The following is a 21,519-nucleotide window of genomic DNA, read 5'->3' on the forward strand; positions in this document are numbered from 1 at the left end:
GACGTACTGGTTGAGGCCCTTTAAGTTCAATATTGGCCTGACCGAGCCATCCGGCTTCGGTACCACAAACAGACTGGAATAATAACCCTGACCCTGTTGGTGCACAGGGACCGGAACCAAAACTGCTGCGTCCAGCAGAGACTGAATGGCAGTCTGCAGAATCGCCCTCTTGTCGTCCGACAGAGGCAGTCCTGTCCTGAAAAACCGCATTGGCGGGAGACAGTCGAACTCTATTTTGTAACCTGTTAAAACTAGATTGCAGATCCACCCATCTGTGGATGTCTGAAGCCACGCCAACTGGAATGACTGAAGACGTGCTCCTACAATAGGAGAACCGAGATGGGCTGGGAGCCCGTCATGCCACTGGCTTACCGGTGACTTTAGTATCCTGACGAGTGGTATTGGCTCGTTGGAAACTACGTCCCCGACCTCGTCTACCTGGTGTGGCCGTTCCCCTGCCACGCCCGCGAAAGGACTGAGGTGTAAAAGATTTGAACGCCGGTCCAGAATATCTTTTTCTAGGCACTGTTGGAGGAAATGGTAAGAAAACCGACTTCCCTCCCGTGGCCTCAGAAATCCATTTGTCCAATTCAGGACCGAATAACTTCTCGCCCTCATAAGGTAATGCTTCTATTCCTTTTTTGACCTCTGTCTCCGCTCGCCAAGAACGTAGCCAGAGTGCACGTCGTGCTGTGACTAGTGATGATGAAAGGCGAGAAGTGAGCTGACAGACGTCAGTAGAAGCTGTACATTAATAGTCAGCCGCTTCCCAGATTTGATCAGCGAGAAGTATAAGATGATCATCAGTTAAGGCAGATCTGAGTTCTGTTATCCATACCATTAGAGCTTTAGTTACCCAAATGCCACTCAACCCAGGTCTAAGCAGCACTCCTGCCGCTGTATACATGGACTTCAGCATAACCTCTATTTTACGGTCCGAAGGGTCCTTGAGTGTAGTTGCAGCTGGTACTGGTATGGTTAATTTCTTTGTAAGTTTAGACACAGATGAATCCACCAACGGCGGATTCTCCCATGTAGCTGTCATAGAATCTGGAAACGGATAGCTAGACCTAAATCTGTGAGGTACAGAAAACCGTTTATCCGGATTCTTCCTTGTTTCTAGTAACATTTTATTAAGAGATTATGACACAGGAAAACAAATTGGAATTCTCTGTCGTTTAGTAAAAACGACCTCATCATTTGTCAGAGGCTCCTCAGTTTCTGTAAAATTTAGAGACTGACGCACTGCTCTGATGAGATTATCAATACCCGGCCTGTCAAAATCGTCACCCTCTGACTGCTGGTCTACTTCGCCCTCCTCACCCACATCTTGTACAGTGAGGTCTGGTGAAGAATCATCAGACAGTAACATAGCAGAAACCGGTAGTTTATAAGAAAAATGAAACTTATCCCCTTTAGTCAAAGAGGATCTGGACCTTTGGTAAGGCTGAGACCCCTCAGGAAGTTCTAGCGGTCTCACCCTAGATTCAGATCTTGCCGCCTCTCGCTCCTGCCGAGAGGCGGCCAACTCTGATTGCAAACCAGCTAAAACATCTGCTAATATAGCCCATGGCGGGTCCGGGGTAGAAACTGGATTTGGAACCGGAGCAGGAGTTGTATTTGTTTCAGAATTTACCACACATACTTTACATGTGGTAAATCCGTCAGGTAATACACCCTTACAAACATTGCAGAAAAACAGCTTCTTAGACTTATAATGTCTTACTCATTATGCAAATAATAATTAAAAAAAAATAACAATATAAATACAAAGACAAGAGAGAGAAAACCTGTGCGACTCAGTAAATAGTACTAAGGTGTCTATATATCTGGCCAAGTGTGCCAGTAATATGCCTGATCCCAAAATCCCCCTAACACCCCTGCGCCTTCAATGGTGGAGAGATGTATTACAGGAAAATCTGGAGAGAAACAGGAAAAACAGGAAGCATGGTTTAATATGTCCCCATGCTCACAGAATATCACAAAGTGCAAACATTTAACTTATGCAGCAGATTATACTTAAATGTATATATGCCATTCCTGTTACTTATCTATACAGTGCTGCTGGCTCTGTGTTAGACCATACACCCTGGATAAAGAAGTGTGTGCCTCCCTCTCTCCCCCGTGCTCCGTGTACCGCTACTCTGTATCCGGAGACCGCTGCTATGACTCCGGAAGTGCCATACGATATGCCGCATGGAGCCGTGGAGCGGCTATGCACCAGCGTGGCTGAGCTCGGCGGGAGAGGTGTTCACAGCGGCGCTGAAAGCGGCAGCGGGCGGCTGCGGGCAGCGCACGGCACAATACACAGACACAGTAATCCCACAGAGCGGGGCGGCAGCATGAGCTGACCGCCCCAAACACATACCTTGACCCTGTGGTGAGGGCAATGACGGGGCTTCTCTGCAAGCACTGTCAGCCTTTTACTGCAGGTGTCCTGCACGTGGAAATGAGGGAGCTCTTCTAGAGAGGTCCGACACCCACAGCTGCATCAGCAGCTTTCCCTATCCCAAACCCTCGCCTTCTTGGAAGGGGGAAAGGGATGTTTTCAAAAATAATCAAAGAGAAAAATCAATAATTGTGGATCCACTTCCACAAGCCTAGTTGCTCTGTGAGCACCGAAAAAACACTGAGGTACTCTGGGATATGGAGGGGAGGTATAGTCAAAGTTTAACTGTTCAGTGCCTAGTTCCAGTGGAACCGTCCATATCCCAAGAGTACTCCAGTGACCCCTAGTGGATGAAAAAGAAACTGTGATGATTAATTTGATCTATGACACATAGCACATGAATTATTCACATTGTACCCCCATAAATCCATAAATCCTTATTCTCCCCACATAAATCCTATTGAAATCCTATTGTTCCCCACAGGAGAAATAAAATAACAAATATTAGCCCCTACCGGTCAGCTGTCCTCCTCCTTGTTCCTCAGTGGTGCGGGTTGTTCATAGTGGAGTGCTGCGAATACTGAGCAGCGGGCGGGCGGGCAGGTGTGGATGTGGGTCGGCAAGGAAAGCTGTGCATGCAGGCAGGAACTGGAAGATGTGTATGCAGGCGGGTGAGCTGGGTGGTGATACACGGCGGCCGTGACCTATGATATCACACCGCCGCATCTTTAAGGCATAGGTCACGGCCAGAGCACAACTGATCCTCTAAGAAGAGCCTGGGCCAACAGTTCACTCTGAAGGTGCAGGAAGCTGCTCTGGCTCCGCGGCACACCTTGCAACTGGTCGCGGCACACTAGTGTGCCACGGCACACTGGTTGAAAAAGCCTGCCCTATATGCACCTTTACCTGTAGGGTGCAGTGCTAGCCTGTACATATATCTCACCTGAGGCTGGATACCTCCAGTATACAGCAGGTCCCATCTCACCCTCCTCTAACCACGGCCTGTCTCCAGAGAGCAGGGATACCCCTTATCACCCCCAAACATCTCTGTGTATTGTATATATAGCCCAGTCTATGCCCCTGCACCAACACAAGTGAATGTATGATATTTATTTCCCACAGGGCCACCCAGACTTTCTGAGATTTTGGGAAATGAGCAGATGATTGACATGGCCAGGACGACCCTTACCTGTCAGATCACGGGCTTCAGGCCCAATGACATTAAAATCTCTGTACATCTGAGACGAGGAGAGATGATAAGTGTTCTCCACACCTGGAAATCCGGAGACCCCATTCCCCCAGCCCGCATGACGAGAGATGACAGCACTGGGGGTGACCGTGTGGTTATTGGTGTGGAGGAACAGCAGGGGCTGATTAATGGGGCTGCAAATCACCAGGAGAGACCCCTACAGCTAGAACTGGTTCCTGTTATAAAGACCAGCAGACTTGGTACTTCCAGCTGTCAGTGTTCTATTCATATAACCCCCAGCTTTGCTGATAACGGAGCAGAACTGTCTGTACATGTAGAGCACTTGGCTCTGAGGTCACCGATCTCTGTACGGAGAACACTGAACGTCATTGGAGGTAAGGCTCGTCTCTGATAGATCTGAGGTTCATTTATTGGAGGGATTTGTTGTTGTTATTATAATTATTATCCTTTATTTATATGGTGCCACAAGGGTTCTGCAGCACCTAACAAAGTACATAAACAAATGAGCAACAAAAAGAAAACAGCAACTTACAGTACAAGATAATGTAGGACAAGTACAGGGTATATAAACCTTGATACATCAGGAACATGAAACTGAAGTAAGCATCATGGTGGCAGAAACCAAGAGTTAGAAGGTGAAGGAGTTCCAGAGGTAGGGAGCACCATGGCAAGAATCTTGGAATAATGAATGGAAGGAAGTAATCAGTTGGCAGGAGATGCAGCATGCTTCTGTGGATCGAAGAGGGTGGGTGGGAGTGTAAAGGGAGATAAGGTCAGATATGTAAATGGGAGAGGAATATGTGATGGCCTTGAAAGTGAGTTAGAGAAGCTTAAATTGGATTCTTAAGGGGAAGAGGAGCCAGTGTAGGGCTTGTAAGAGAGGTGAGACGGATGTATGTACGTTTGGAGAGGGAGATGAGCCAGGCAGCAGCATACATGGATTGGAGTGGAGAGAGGTGGTAGTCAGGGAGGCCAGATAGGAGGAGATTACAGTAGTCCAATCTTGAGATGACCAGTGAGTGGATGAGGGTGTTGGTAGTATCTAGGGTGAGAAAGGGTCTGGTCCTGGATTGATTTTTGAGATGGAAACGGCAGGACTTCAAGAGGTACTGAATGTGTGGTTTGATGGAGAGGGAGGAATCAAGGATAACTCCAAGACCCAATACATGGGCTAGAGGAGATAGTAGTGCCATCAATAGATAATACAATTGTAGGAGGTGAGGTTATGCAGGAGGGTGGGTGATCAGCTCAGTCTTAGACATATTAAGTTTAAGAAAGTGCTGGGACATCCATGAAGATATAGCAGAGAGACAGCTGGATACATGTTTGAGGAGCGCATGGGGAGAGGTCAGGGGAGGAAAGGTAGATTTGAGTATCATCAGCATAGAGGTGATATAGTCAAAAGAGCAAATTAACTCAACTAAAGAGGATGTATAGAGAGAGAAAAGGAGAGGGGAGACACTAATGGAAGTGGGATGGGGGATGGAGTCATGAGAGGAGACAGAGAAGGACCAGTCAGAGAGGAAGGAGGACAGCCAGGAGGGAGCAGTATCATGTAGACCAAGGTCCACAGTGTCAAAAGCAGCAGAGAGGTCAAGTAGAATATGCAGAGAGTAGTTGCACTTGGATTTGGCAGCATGGAGGACAATGTGAGGGCTGCTTCAGTGAAGTGAAGAGGAAGAAAGCCAGACTGAAATGGGTCAAGCAGGGAGAGCTATCTCTGTGAATGTATAATATATAGATGCAGCACTGGCAGAGCCACAGGCCAGATCCTGAATTGAACACACTCCAATATTCACGCAAGTTGTCAATGTTTTTCAACTGTGCATGCATCTAAAAGCAGTCACAGGGCTGACTGAGAGAGCTGCATTCCTAGGCGGTGACTGGTATGTGGCTTTTCATTTATACCCATATGCATTCTATGTTATGGGAGTATCGCAGGAGTGGGTGCGAACTCAGACGCTTTACCGCATACATCGGAAGCCGTACACTGGTGGAGATTCTGCACCTAGCGTGTGGAGGGTGCAAGTTTTCATAATGGTTGCGATTAAATATAGACAAAATGGGTGTCCCAGTCCTTGCACATGCAGGCGAACAGATGTACATCAGGGAAGGGCTTGTACTAGCATTAGCATAAAGTCACAGATGCGGCCCACAGTCAATGCATTGCTATCACCCCCACCTGCTGGGCATATATGGAACTACTGCATCTCTCTTTTGTGGATCAGAACATTGGCCCTCATTCCGAGTTGTTCGCTCGCTAGCTGCTTTTAGCAGCATTGCACACGCTAGGCCGCCGCCCTCTGGGAGTGTATATTCGCTTAGCAGAATTGCGAACGAAAGATTAGCAGAATTGCGGATAGAAAATTCTTAGCAGTTTCTGAGTAGCTCGACACTTACTCCTACACTGCGATCAGCTCAGCCCGTTCCGTTCCTGGTTTGACGTCACAAACACGCCCTGCGTTCGGCCAGCCACTCCCCCGTTTCTCCAGACACTCCCGCGTTTTATCCTGGCACGCCTGCGTTTTTCCGCACACTCCCAGAAAACGGTCAGTTTCCGCCCAGAAACACCCACTTCCTGTCAATCACACTCCGATCACTTCAACGATGAAAATTCTTCGTTCGCACGTGAGTAAATCTACTAAGTTTTGTGCTAAATTACTTAGCGCATGCGCACTGCGTACCATGCGCATGCGCATTTTCGCCTTAATCGCTCCGTTGCGAAAATCGGCAACGAGCGAACAACTCGGACTGACCCCCATTGCCTCTGATCTGACTGTTCATAGGATGGTCTAAAGCTGCAGACCTCTAAATGGTTAGGAAAGGGCAGATAACAAGTAGAGTGTGTTGCTGTAAGAGTCCAAGATAAGTGAAAATAGGAAAGGTAAATGTATCTTTCATTGTTTCATTCTCTCCTAGTGGCTCCCAAACTGTTAACAATAATGGCTCCTGATCGACTGACGCATTATGAGACGGTGACGCTGACTTGTCCCATTAATGGATATAAACCCAGAGCTCTGTCTGTCACTTGGCTGAGGAAGGATCAGAACCAGGAAACAGAACTTGTAACGCGGGATGGTACAGGAACCAGGATTCTGGATAACAGATACTCACACACTGCGCAGGAGATTGAGCACGATAATAAATCTTACAGCTGTATAAGTGCTTTAAGGATTAAACCAAATGTGAATGAAGATCAAGGAGTGAAATATATTTGTAGAACCCATCACCCTGCCACAGCGCATAGAGCAGAGCAAGTACTGGATATGGAGGTTACCGGTGAGTGCTAGACTACAGAATCTATACCATACACATATAACCTGTACTCAGGGGTGTGCCGGGGATTCTTGGGCAAGATGGCTGCAGGGGCACTATGAGGATGGTGATTTGGTTTTATGCTACTCCGATGCATTTTGTAATAATGTGATTAAGTATTACATTGAATTATACAGCAGCACCAGCGTCAGGGGTAGATGTATGATCCTGACACATATCGCGCCGACATGGTTCTTTAGTAGCGATGACATGTATTAACATCGCAATGCCAGAGTAGAGAAATAAAAACTCCCCCAACCACAAGAGTGATCCCACTTAACCTCGAGGTCTACCGCAGAACGCAAAGTTACCACCATTGGAAATAATGTAGCGCCTATGCGCTACATTGTATCTACAGTGCGCAGCCTGACAGCTCAGGAGCGCACAGCCAATCAGGAGAGTGCCATGACGTGGCGCTCCCTGATTGGCTGAAGGGATCCTCTTTGACAGCAGTCACGGGGGGGTCCCACCAGTCGGGGAAAGGGAAAACATGGAACCCCTTTCAGTGCGTGGTCCGGGTATTTCGGTTTATTGTTTTTACCAAGTACGTGGATTGTAACTGTTAAGAAGAGGACCGATCTACCCCGGTTTTTTTCGTAAGTATAATTTTATTTACAGGTACCCCGGGATTCTACTGGACAAGGGGACCGACTGCTTCGTGTCAACATAGGTAAGTATGTATGTATGTAAGTGTGCCTGTATGTTTAATAAAATTTTACTATCACGGTGTGTGTGTTTTGTTTTTATTTGGGTATTTTTTTGTAGTAGAACTACAGTTACCAGCGTGCCCGTTTCCCCCCCGCATGCTGGTACTTGTGGTTCTCCAAGTACCAGCTTGCGGGGGAGGCTTGCTGGGACTTGTAGTTCTGCTACAAAAAAACAATATTCTTTTTTTTACACAAAAGGCGATTTGCATTTTTTCACGCCAGTGTTTGGCTATTTCCGGCAGTGATTGTGAATTCGAATTTTTAGTAAATTACCGAGTTGTACAAAATAACAGGCGTATTTGACCGATGGTGTATTCATTCGTATTTTTTTCTTTGACTTAAAAAAAAATATGAATGCCCTCATTACTGCCGAGATTTGAGTTTAGTAAATTCCCGAGATGACACTTTGATGAAAAAACACCAACTCAGTCAAAATCGGGAGCTTAGTAAATATACCCCACTGTGTCTCTCCCCTCGGCTGCCTCACTGGCCATGCGCGAGATATTGCTATTATTGCGAGATCTCACATGCAGCCCGGCAGCCACTGTACCCACTACAATATGGCAGCGGCACCTGCAGAAAGCTGCAGGCAGAGGTGATGATTTATGTATTTACTGGTGGGTGCTCAAGCCTGTTAAATGCCCCACCACCATGATAAGCCTTCTGCAGTAGCTGAAGTGAACCTGGGTTCACACAATAAAGCAGAAATGATGCTGCCAACCAGAATTTATTTCTTAAAGAGCTTATACTTAGCTCTTAATACTAGAAATAACTTTACTTTATACTTTTTAAATAGTGATATTGAATGTACCTCCTTATTATTGTTTATTATATTTGAGACTCAGCACACCCTGTGCGCACGCCTATGGTCCTAGGACTGGCCGTGGGTGCTCGGGCCCGGGAGCACCCACGGAATCAGCGCTTATGGCTGCAGGTGCACTGACTGTTCTTACATTGCCCCGCACATCACTCCCCCCCAAAATATGACAACAGCGCAGGTGCTGGGGAGGTGGAGAGCTTACCCCCGGGTCCCCGCTGTGACTTCTACTTTAAAAAGTGTGCTCTGTGCTGCAGCAGCCTGCTATGCCATGCTCTCCTGTCTTGCTGGCTTTTCACAGATGCATTACTGGTAGGAGGCGGAGATGTCCCAGCAGGCTCAGCATGGCCACGCCTCCTCCCGATAATGCATCTGTGAAGAGCCAGCGAGAGAGGAGAGTATGGCATAGCATGCTGAAGCATCACAGAGCACACTTTTTAAAGGACAAGTCACCGCGGGGATCCGGGGGTATGCGCTACCCTGCTCTTGGGGCGGGGAATTGAGAGAGCGCCAATATGTAATTTTTTCGGTGCCCCTCTCCAACCTCAAAGCATTTTAGTGCCCCTGGACGCTGACACAATGTCTGGCTTATCAATCATACCTAGTGATATCTGTGATGTCTCAGCTCCTCGTAACACCCGTACACACGAGGGGGATGGACCCAGAGGTGTGTGCTGAGCGATCTAGCACAGAACGCTCAGCACACATCTCTCCTCCGCTCATCACACAGCGCGATGTGTGCTGAAAGGAGGAGGGGGACGGTGGGGGCAATTATTTCACCCAGTGGTGAAATGAGCGATGTGCTAGATTGAGCCTGCATGCAGGCCAATCTAGCACCGGGGCCGGGGCCGTACATCGATATCGCTGTGGGACATACACAGGGAGAGATCCGTGCTTAACTTCTAATTACTAATTTAAGCACGGATCTCTCCGTGTGTACCCCCCTTTAGCCTTACTAACATCTCCTCTTATCCTTACTGACTGTACTGTGTGATATCTCAGCTCCTCTTATCCTTACTGACTGTACTGTGTGATATCTCATCTCCTCTTATCCTTACTGACTGTACTGTGTGATATCTCATCTCCTCTTATCCTTACTGACTGCACCGTGTGATATCTCATCTCCTCTTATCCTTACTGACTGTACTGTGTGATATCTCATCTCCTCTTATCCTTACTGACTGTACTGTGTGATATCTCATCTCCTCTTATTCTTACTGACTGTACTGTGTGATATCTCATCTCCTCTTATCCTTACTGACTGTACTGTGTGATATCTCATCTCCTCTTATCCTCACTGACTGTACTGTGTGATATCTCATCTCCTCTTATCCTTACTGACTGTACTGTGTGATATCTCATCTCCTCTTATCCTTACTGACTGTACTGTGTGATATCTCAGCTCCTCTTATCCTTACTGACTGTACTGTGTGATATCTCATCTCCTCTTATCCTTACTGACTGTACTGTGTGATATCTCATCTCCTCTTATCCTTACTGACTGTACTGTGTGATATCTCATCTCCTCTTATCCTTACTGACTGTACCGTGTGATATCTCATCTCCTCTTATCCTTACTGACCGTACTGTGTGATATCTGAGCTCCTCTTATCCTTACCGACTGTACTGTGTGATATCTCATCTCCTCTCATCCTTACTGACTGCACTGTGTGATATCTCATCTCCTCTTATCCTTACCGACTGTACTGTGTGATATCTCATCTCCTCTCATCCTTACTGACTGCACTGTGTGATATCTCATCTCCTCTTATCCTTACTGACTGTACCGTGTGATATTTCATCTCCTCTTATCCTTACTGACTGTACTGTGTGATATCTCATCTCCTCATATCCTTACTGACTGTATTGTGTGATATCTCCTCTCCTCTTATCCTTACTGACTGCACTGTGTGATATCTCATCTCCTCTTATCCTTACTGACTGTACTGTGTGATATCTCATCTCCTCTTATCCTTACTGACTGTACTGTGTGATATCTCATCTCCTCTTATCCTTTCTGACTGTATTGTGTGATATCTCATCTCCTCTTATTCTTACTGACTGTACTGTGTGATATCTCATCTCCTCTTATCCTTACTGACTGTACCGTGTGATATCTCCTCTCCTCTTATCCTTACTGACTGTATTGTGTGATATCTCATCTCCTCTTATCCTTACTGACTGTACTGTGTGATATCTCCTCTTATCCTTACTGACTGTATTGTGTGATATCTCATCTCCTCTTATCCTTACTGACTGTACTGTGTGATATCTCATCTCCTCTTATTCTTACTGACTGTACTGTGTGATATCTCATCTCCTCTTATCCTTACTTACTGTACCGTGTGATATCTCCTCTCCTCTTATCCTTACTGACTGTATTGTGTGATATCTCATCTCCTCTTATCCTTACTGACTGTACTGTGTGATATCTCCTCTCCTCTTATCCTTACTGACTGTATTGTGTGATATCTCCTCTCCTCTTATCCTTACTGACTGTACTGTGTGATATCTCATCTCCTCTTATCCTTACTGACTGTACTGTGTGATATCTCATCTCCTCTTATTCTTACTGACTGTACTGTGTGATATCTCATCTCCTCATATCCTTACTGACTGTATTGTGTGATATCTCCTCTCCTCTTATCCTTACTGACTGTACTGTGTGATATCTCATCTCCTCTTATCCTTACTGACTGTACTGTGTGATATCTCCTCTTATCCTTACTGACTGTACTGTGTGATATCTCATCTCCTCTTATCCTTTCTGACTGTATTGTGTGATATCTCATCTCCTCTTATTCTTACTGACTGTACTGTGTGATATCTCATCTCCTCTTATCCTTACTGACTGTACCGTGTGATATCTCCTCTCCTCTTATCCTTACTGACTGTATTGTGTGATATCTCATCTCCTCTTATCCTTACTCACTGTACTGTGTGATATCTCCTCTTATCCTTACTGACTGTATTGTGTGATATCTCATCTCCTCTTATCCTTACTGACTGTACTGTGTGATATCTCATCTCCTCTTATTCTTACTGACTGTACTGTGTGATATCTCATCTCCTCTTATCCTTACTTACTGTACCGTGTGATATCTCCTCTCCTCTTATCCTTACTGACTGTATTGTGTGATATCTCATCTCCTCTTATCCTTACTGACTGTACTGTGTGATATCTCCTCTCCTCTTATCCTTACTGACTGTATTGTGTGATATCTCCTCTCCTCTTATCCTTACTGACTGTACTGTGTGATATCTCATCTCCTCTTATCCTTACTGACTGTACTGTGTGATATCTCATCTCCTCTTATTCTTACTGACTGTACTGTGTGATATCTCATCTCCTCTTATTATTACTGACTGTACTGTGTGATATCTCCTCTTATCCTTACTGACTGTACTGTGTGATATCTCATCTCCTCTTATTCTTACTGACTGCACTGTGTGATATCTCATCTCCTCTTATCCTTACTGACTGTACTGTGTGATATCTCCTCTCCTCTTATCCTTACTGACTGTATTGTGTGATATCTCCACTCCTCTAATCCTTACTGACTGTACTGTGTGATATCTCATCTCCTCTTATCCTTACTGACTGTACTGTGTGATATCTCATCTCCTCTTATTCTTACTGACTGTACTGTGTGATATCTCATCTCCTCTTATTATTACTGACTGTACTGTGTGATATCTCCTCTCCTCTTATCCTTACTGACTGTACTGTGTGATATCTCATCTCCTCTTATTCTTACTGACTGCACTGTGTGATATCTCATCTCCTCTTATCCTTACTTACTGTACTGTGTGATATCTCCTCTCCTCTTATCCTTACTGACTGTATTGTGTGATATCTCCACTCCTCTAATCCTTACTGACTGTACTGTGTGATATCTCATCTCCTCTTATCCTTACTGACTGTACTGTGTGATATCTCATCTCCTCTTATTCTTACTGAGTGTACTGTGTGATATCTCATCTCCTCTTATCCTTACTGACTGTATTGTGTGATATCTCCTCTTATCCTTACTGACTGTACTGTGTGATATCTCCTCTCCTCTTATCCTTACTGACTGTACTGTGTGATATCTCATCTCCTGTTATCCTTACTGATTGTACTGTGTGATATCTCATCTCTTCTTATCCTTACTGACTGTACTGTGTGATATCTCATCTCCTCTTAACCTTACTGACTGTACTGTGTGATATCTCATCTCCTCTTATTATTACTGACTGTACTGTGTGATGTCTCATCTCCTCTTATCCTTACTGCCTGTACTGTGTGATATCTCATCTCTTCTTATCCTTACTGACTGTACTGTGTGATATCTCATCTCGTCTTATCCTTACTGACTGTACTGTGTGATATCTCATCTCTTATTATTACTGACTGTACTGTGTGATATTTCACCTCCTCTTATCCTTACTGACTGCACTGTGTGATATCTCATCTCCTCTTATCCTCACTGACTGTACTGTGTGATATCTCATCTCCTCTTATTATTACTGACTGTACTGTGTGATATCTCATCTCCTCTTATCCTTACTGACTGTACTGTGTGATATCTCATCTCCTCTTATCCTTACTGACTGTACTGTGTGATATCTCATCTCTTCTTATCCTTACTGATTGTACTGTGTGATATCTCATCTCCTCTTATCCTTACTGACTGTACTGTGTGATATCTCATCTCCTCTTATCCCTTACTGACTGTACTGTGTGATATCTCATCTCTTCTTATCCTTACTGATTGTACTGTGTGATATCTCATCTCCTCTTATCCTTACTGACTGTACTGTGTGATATCTCATCTCCTCTTATCCTTACTGACTGTACTGTGTGATATCTCATCTCCTCTTATCTTTACTGACTGCACTGTGTGATATCTCATCTCCTCTTATCCTTACTGACTGTACTGTGTGATATCTCATCTCCTCATATCCTTACTGACTGTACTGTGTGATATCTCATCTCCTCTTATCCTTACTGACTGTACTGTGTGATATCTCATCTCCTCTTATCCTTACTGACTGTACTGTGTGAAATCTCCTCTCCTCTTATCCTTACTGACTGTACTGTGTGATATCTCCGCTCCTCTTATCCTTACTGACTGTACTGTGTGATAACTTATCTCCTCTTATCCTTACTGACTGTACTGTGTGATATCTCATCTCCTCTTATCCTAACTGACTGTACTGTGTGATATCTCATCTCCTCTTATCCTTACTGACTGTACTGTGTGATATCTCATCTCCTCTTATCCTTACTGACTGTACCGTGTGATATCTCATCTCCTGTTATCCTTACTGATTGTACTGTGTGATATCTCATCTCCTCTTATCCTTACTGACTTTACTATGTGATACCTCATCTACTCTTATCCTTACTGACTGTACTGTGTGATGTCTCATCTCCTCTTATCCTTACTGACTGTACTGTGTGATATCTCATCTCCTCTTATTATTACTGACTGTACTGTGTGATATCTCATCTCCTCTTATCCTTACTGACTGTACTGTGTGATGTCTCATCTCCTCTTATCCTTACTAACTGTACTGTGTGATATCTCATATCCTCTTATCCTTACTGACTGTACTGTGTGATATCTCATCTCCTCTTATCCTTACTGACTGTACTGTGTGATATCTCATCTCCTCTTATCCCTTACTGACTGTACTGTGTGATATCTCATCTCCTCTTACCCTTACTGACTGTACTGTGTGATATCTCATCTCCTCATATCCTTACTGACTGTACTGTGTGATATCTCCTCTCCTGTTATCCTTACTGACTTTACTATGTGATACCTCATCTCCTCTTATCCTTACTGACTGTACTGTGTGATATCTCATCTCCTCTTACCCTTACTGACTGTACTGTGTGATATCTCATCTCCTCATATCCTTACTGACTGTACTGTGTGATATCTCATCTCCTGTTATCCTTACTGACTTTACTATGTGATACCTCATCTCCTCTTATCCTTACTGACTGTACTGTGTGATATCTCATCTCCTCTTATCCTTACTGACTGTACCGTGTGATATCTCCTCTCCTCTTATCCTTACTGACTGTACTGTGTGATATCTCATCTCCTCTTATCCTTACTAACTGTACTGTGTGATATCTCATCTCCTCTTATCCTTACTGACTGTACTGTGTGATATCTTATCTCCTCTTATCTTTACTGACTGTACTGTGTGCTATCTCATCTCCGCTTATCCTTAAGGGGGGTACTCACGGAGCGATCGCTGCTTAAAATCTAAGCAATCTGACTAGATTGCTTAGATTTTAAGACTGATCGGTCCGTGTGTACCCCCTACAGCGATAGCGATGCGCAGCCCCATGCATCGCTATCGCTGGTGCTAGATTGGCCTGCCGTGCAGGCCAATCTAGCGGGTCGCTCATTTCACCCGCTGGGTGAAATGAGCGCCCCCCGTCTACCCCCGCACGCTCAGCACACATCGCGCTGTGCTGAGCGGCGGGAGAGATGTGTGCTGAGCGGTTCGCTCAGCACACATCTCTCCTGAATCGGCCAGTGAGTACTGGCCTTTACTGACTGTACTTTGTCATATCTCATCTCCTCTTATCCTTTCTGACTGTACTGTGTGATATCTCATCTCCTCTTATCCTTACTGACTGTACTGTGTGATATCTCCTCTCCTCTTATCCTTACTGACTGTACTGTGTGATATCTCATCTCCTCTTATCCTTACTGACTGTACTGTGTGGTATCTCATCTCCTCTTATCCTTACTGACTGTACCGTGTGATATCTCCTCTCCTCTTATCCTTACTGACTGTACTGTGTGATATCTCATCTCCTCTTATTCTTACTGACTGTACTGTGTGATATCTCATCTCCTCTTATCCTTACTGACTGTACTGTGTGATATCTCCTCTTATCCTTACTGACTGTACTGTGTGATATCTCATCTCCTCTTATCCTTACTGACTGTACTGTGTGATATCTCATCTCCTGTTATCCTTACTGACTTTACTATGTGATACCTCATCTCCTCTTATCCTTACTGACTGTACTGTGTGATGTCTCATCTCCTCTTATCCTTACTGACTGTACTGTGTGATATCTCATCTCCTCTTATTATTACTGACTGTACCGTGTGATATCTCCTCTCCTCTTATCCTTACTGACTGTATTGTGTGATATCTCATCTCCTCTTATCCTTACTGACTGTACTGTGTGATATCTCCTCTTATCCTTACTGACTGTATTGTGTGATATCTCATCTCGTCTTATCCTTACTGACTGTACTGTGTGATATCTCATCTCCTCTTATCCTTACTGACTGTACTGTGTGATATCTCATCTCCTCTTATCTTTACTGACTGCACTGTGTGATATCTCATCTCCTCTTATCCTTACTGACTGTACTGTGTGATATCTCATCTCCTCATATCCTTACTGACTGTACTGTGTGATATCTCATCTCCTCTTATCCTTACTGACTGTACTGTGTGATATCTCATCTCCTCTTATCCTTACTGACTGTACTGTGTGAAATCTCCTCTCCTCTTATCCTTACTGACTGTACTGTGTGATATCTCCGCTCCTCTTATCCTTACTGACTGTACTGTGTGATAACTTATCTCCTCTTATCCTTACTGACTGTACTGTGTGATATCTCATCTCCTCTTATCCTAACTGACTGTACTGTGTGATATCTCATCTCCTCTTATCCTTACTGACTGTACTGTGTGATATCTCATCTCCTCTTATCCTTACTGACTGTACCGTGTGATATCTCATCTCCTGTTATCCTTACTGATTGTACTGTGTGATATCTCATCTCCTCTTATCCTTACTGACTTTACTATGTGATACCTCATCTACTCTTATCCTTACTGACTGTACTGTGTGATGTCTCATCTCCTCTTATCCTTACTGACTGTACTGTGTGATATCTCATCTCCTCTTATTATTACTGACTGTACTGTGTGATATCTCATCTCCTCTTATCCTTACTGACTGTACTGTGTGATGTCTCATCTCCTCTTATCCTTACTAACTGTACTGTGTGATATCTCATATCCTCTTATCCTTACTGACTGTACTGTGTGATATCTCATCTCCTCTTATCCTTACTGACTGTACTGTGTGATATCTCATCTCCTCTTATCCCTTACTGACTGTACTGTGTGATATCTCATCTCCTCTTACCCTTACTGACTGTACTGTGTGATATCTCATCTCCTCATATCCTTACTGACTGTACTGTGTGATATCTCCTCTCCTGTTATCCTTACTGACTTTACTATGTGATACCTCATCTCCTCTTATCCTTACTGACTGTACTGTGTGATATCTCATCTCCTCTTACCCTTACTGACTGTACTGTGTGATATCTCATCTCCTCATATCCTTACTGACTGTACTGTGTGATATCTCATCTCCTGTTATCCTTACTGACTTTACTATGTGATACCTCATCTCCTCTTATCCTTACTGACTGTACTGTGTGATATCTCATCTCCTCTTATCCTTACTGACTGTACCGTGTGATATCTCCTCTCCTCTTATCCTTACTGACTGTACTGTGTGATATCTCATCTCCTCTTATCCTTACTAACTGTACTGTGTGATATCTCATCTCCTCTTATCCTTACTGACTGTACTGTGTGATATCTTATCTCCTCTTATCTTTACTGACTGTACTGTGTGCTATCTCATCTCCGCTTATCCTTAAGGGGGGTACTCACGGAGCGATCGCTGCTTAAAATCTAAGCAATCTGACTAGATTGCTTAGATTTTAAGACTGATCGGTCCGTGTGTACCCCCTACAGCGATAGCGATGCGCAGCCCCATGCATCGCTATCGCTGGTGCTAGATTGGCCTGCCGTGCAGGCCAATCTAGCGGGTCGCTCATTTCACCCGCTGGGTGAAATGAGCGCCCCCCGTCTACCCCCGCACGCTCAGCACACATCGCGCTGTGCTGAGCGGCGGGAGAGATGTGTGCTGAGCGGTTCGCTCAGCACACATCTCTCCTGAATCGGCCAGTGAGTACTGGCCTTTACTGACTGTACTTTGTCATATCTCATCTCCTCTTATCCTTTCTGACTGTACTGTGTGATATCTCATCTCCTCTTATCCTTACTGACTGTACTGTGTGATATCTCCTCTCCTCTTATCCTTACTGACTGTACTGTGTGATATCTCATCTCCTCTTATCCTTACTGACTGTACTGTGTGGTATCTCATCTCCTCTTATCCTTACTGACTGTACCGTGTGATATCTCCTCTCCTCTTATCCTTACTGACTGTACTGTGTGATATCTCATCTCCTCTTATTCTTACTGACTGTACTGTGTGATATCTCATCTCCTCTTATCCTTACTGACTGTACTGTGTGATATCTCCTCTTATCCTTACTGACTGTACTGTGTGATATCTCATCTCCTCTTATCCTTACTGACTGTACTGTGTGATATCTCATCTCCTGTTATCCTTACTGACTTTACTATGTGATACCTCATCTCCTCTTATCCTTACTGACTGTACTGTGTGATGTCTCATCTCCTCTTATCCTTACTGACTGTACTGTGTGATATCTCATCTCCTCTTATTATTACTGACTGTACCGTGTGATATCTCCTCTCCTCTTATCCTTACTGACTGTATTGTGTGATATCTCATCTCCTCTTATCCTTACTGACTGTACTGTGTGATATCTCCTCTTATCCTTACTGACTGTATTGTGTGATATCTCATCTCGTCTTATCCTTACTGACTGTACTGTGTGATATCTCATCTCCTCTTATCCTTACTGACTGTACTGTGTGATATCTCATCTCCTCTTATCTTTACTGACTGCACTGTGTGATATCTCATCTCCTCTTATCCTTACTGACTGTACTGTGTGATATCTCATCTCCTCATATCCTTACTGACTGTACTGTGTGATATCTCATCTCCTCTTATCCTTACTGACTGTACTGTGTGATATCTCATCTCCTCTTATCCTTACTGACTGTACTGTGTGAAATCTCCTCTCCTCTTATCCTTACTGACTGTACTGTGTGATATCTCCGCTCCTCTTATCCTTACTGACTGTACTGTGTGATAACTTATCTCCTCTTATCCTTACTGACTGTACTGTGTGATATCTCATCTCCTCTTATCCTAACTGACTGTACTGTGTGATATCTCATCTCCTCTTATCCTTACTGACTGTACTGTGTGATATCTCATCTCCTCTTATCCTTACTGACTGTACCGTGTGATATCTCATCTCCTGTTATCCTTACTGATTGTACTGTGTGATATCTCATCTCCTCTTATCCTTACTGACTTTACTATGTGATACCTCATCTACTCTTATCCTTACTGACTGTACTGTGTGATGTCTCATCTCCTCTTATCCTTACTGACTGTACTGTGTGATATCTCATCTCCTCTTATTATTACTGACTGTACTGTGTGATATCTCATCTCCTCTTATCCTTACTGACTGTACTGTGTGATGTCTCATCTCCTCTTATCCTTACTAACTGTACTGTGTGATATCTCATATCCTCTTATCCTTACTGACTGTACTGTGTGATATCTCATCTCCTCTTATCCTTACTGACTGTACTGTGTGATATCTCATCTCCTCTTATCCCTTACTGACTGTACTGTGTGATATCTCATCTCCTCTTACCCTTACTGACTGTACTGTGTGATATCTCATCTCCTCATATCCTTACTGACTGTACTGTGTGATATCTCCTCTCCTGTTATCCTTACTGACTTTACTATGTGATACCTCATCTCCTCTTATCCTTACTGACTGTACTGTGTGATATCTCATCTCCTCTTACCCTTACTGACTGTACTGTGTGATATCTCATCTCCTCATATCCTTACTGACTGTACTGTGTGATATCTCATCTCCTGTTATCCTTACTGACTTTACTATGTGATACCTCATCTCCTCTTATCCTTACTGACTGTACTGTGTGATATCTCATCTCCTCTTATCCTTACTGACTGTACCGTGTGATATCTCCTCTCCTCTTATCCTTACTGACTGTACTGTGTGATATCTCATCTCCTCTTATCCTTACTAACTGTACTGTGTGATATCTCATCTCCTCTTATCCTTACTGACTGTACTGTGTGATATCTTATCTCCTCTTATCTTTACTGACTGTACTGTGTGCTATCTCATCTCCGCTTATCCTTAAGGGGGGTACTCACGGAGCGATCGCTGCTTAAAATCTAAGCAATCTGACTAGATTGCTTAGATTTTAAGACTGATCGGTCCGTGTGTACCCCCTACAGCGATAGCGATGCGCAGCCCCATGCATCGCTATCGCTGGTGCTAGATTGGCCTGCCGTGCAGGCCAATCTAGCGGGTCGCTCATTTCACCCGCTGGGTGAAATGAGCGCCCCCCGTCTACCCCCGCACGCTCAGCACACATCGCGCTGTGCTGAGCGGCGGGAGAGATGTGTGCTGAGCGGTTCGCTCAGCACACATCTCTCCTGAATCGGCCAGTGAGTACTGGCCTTTACTGACTGTACTTTGTCATATCTCATCTCCTCTTATCCTTTCTGACTGGCCTTTACTGACTGTACTTTGTCATATCTCATCTCCGCTTATCCTTAAGGGGGGTACTCACGGAGCGATCGCTGCTTAAAATCTAAGCAATCTGACTAGATTGCTTAGATTTTAAGACTGATCGGTCCGTGTGTACCCCCTACAGCGATAGCGATGCGCAGCCCCATGCATCGCTATCGCTGGTGCTAGATTGGCCTGCCGTGCAGGCCAATCTAGCGGGTCGCTCATTTCACCCGCTGGGTGAAATGAGCGCCCCCCGTCTACCCCCGCACGCTCAGCACACATCGCGCTGTGCTGAGCGGCGGGAGAGATGTGTGCTGAGCGGTTCGCTCAGCACACATCTCTCCTGAATCGGCCAGTGAGTACTGGCCTTTACTGACTGTACTTTGTCATATCTCATCTCCTCTTATCCTTTCTGACTGTACTGTGTGATATCTCATCTCCTCTTATCCTTACTGACTGTACTGTGTGATATCTCCTCTCCTCTTATCCTTACTGACTGTACTGTGTGATATCTCATCTCCTCTTATCCTTACTGACTGTACTGTGTGGTATCTCATCTCCTCTTATCCTTACTGACTGTACCGTGTGATATCTCCTCTCCTCTTATCCTTACTGACTGTACTGTGTGATATCTCATCTCCTCTTATTCTTACTGACTGTACTGTGTGATATCTCATCTCCTCTTATCCTTACTGACTGTACTGTGTGATATCTCCTCTTATCCTTACTGACTGTACTGTGTGATATCTCATCTCCTCTTATCCTTACTGACTGTACTGTGTGATATCTCATCTCCTGTTATCCTTACTGACTTTACTATGTGATACCTCATCTCCTCTTATCCTTACTGACTGTACTGTGTGATGTCTCATCTCCTCTTATCCTTACTGACTGTACTGTGTGATATCTCATCTCCTCTTATTATTACTGACTGTACCGTGTGATATCTCCTCTCCTCTTATCCTTACTGACTGTATTGTGTGATATCTCATCTCCTCTTATCCTTACTGACTGTACTGTGTGATATCTCCTCTTATCCTTACTGACTGTATTGTGTGATATCTCATCTCCTCTTATCCTTACTGACTGTACTGTGTGATATCTCATCTCCTCTTATCCTTACTGACTGTACTGTGTGATATCTCATCTCGTCTTATCCTTACTGACTGTACTGTGTGATATCTCATCTCTTATTATTACTGACTGTACTGTGTGATATTTCACCTCCTCTTATCCTTACTGACTGCACTGTGTGATATCTCATCTCCTCTTATCCTCACTGACTGTACTGTGTGATATCTCATCTCCTCTTATTATTACTGACTGTACTGTGTGATATCTCATCTCCTCTTATCCTTACTGACTGTACTGTGTGATATCTCATCTCCTCTTATCCTTACTGACTGTACTGTGTGATATCTCATCTCTTCTTATCCTTACTGATTGTACTGTGTGATATCTCATCTCCTCTTATCCTTACTGACTGTACTGTGTGATATCTCATCTCCTCTTAT

At 44.3% G+C, this 21,519-nt stretch overlaps 1 protein-coding gene and 1 long non-coding RNA gene across 4 annotated transcripts in view; one reads left to right on the forward strand and one right to left on the reverse strand.

Annotated features, from left to right (window-relative positions):
* LOC134969891 (uncharacterized) overlaps window positions 1–21,519 on the reverse strand; it is a 189,286-nt gene that overhangs the window by 90,497 nt on the left and 77,270 nt on the right. The gene's annotated exons all lie outside the window — the stretch shown is intronic.
* Window positions 1–21,519, forward strand: part of LOC134968588 (uncharacterized) — a 141,097-nt gene that overhangs the window by 54,570 nt on the left and 65,008 nt on the right. For both annotated transcript variants that reach the window (XM_063944083.1, XM_063944082.1), the window contains exons 5-6: window positions 3,512–3,973; window positions 6,519–6,878. In XM_063944083.1, coding sequence (XP_063800153.1) covers window positions 3,512–3,973; window positions 6,519–6,878 — 822 coding nt within the window. The remainder of the gene's footprint in view (window positions 1–3,511; window positions 3,974–6,518; window positions 6,879–21,519) is intronic.

This window comes from Pseudophryne corroboree, chromosome 11 (genome assembly GCF_028390025.1).
Source record: "Pseudophryne corroboree isolate aPseCor3 chromosome 11, aPseCor3.hap2, whole genome shotgun sequence".
Classification (NCBI taxonomy): Eukaryota; Metazoa; Chordata; class Amphibia; order Anura; family Myobatrachidae; genus Pseudophryne; species Pseudophryne corroboree.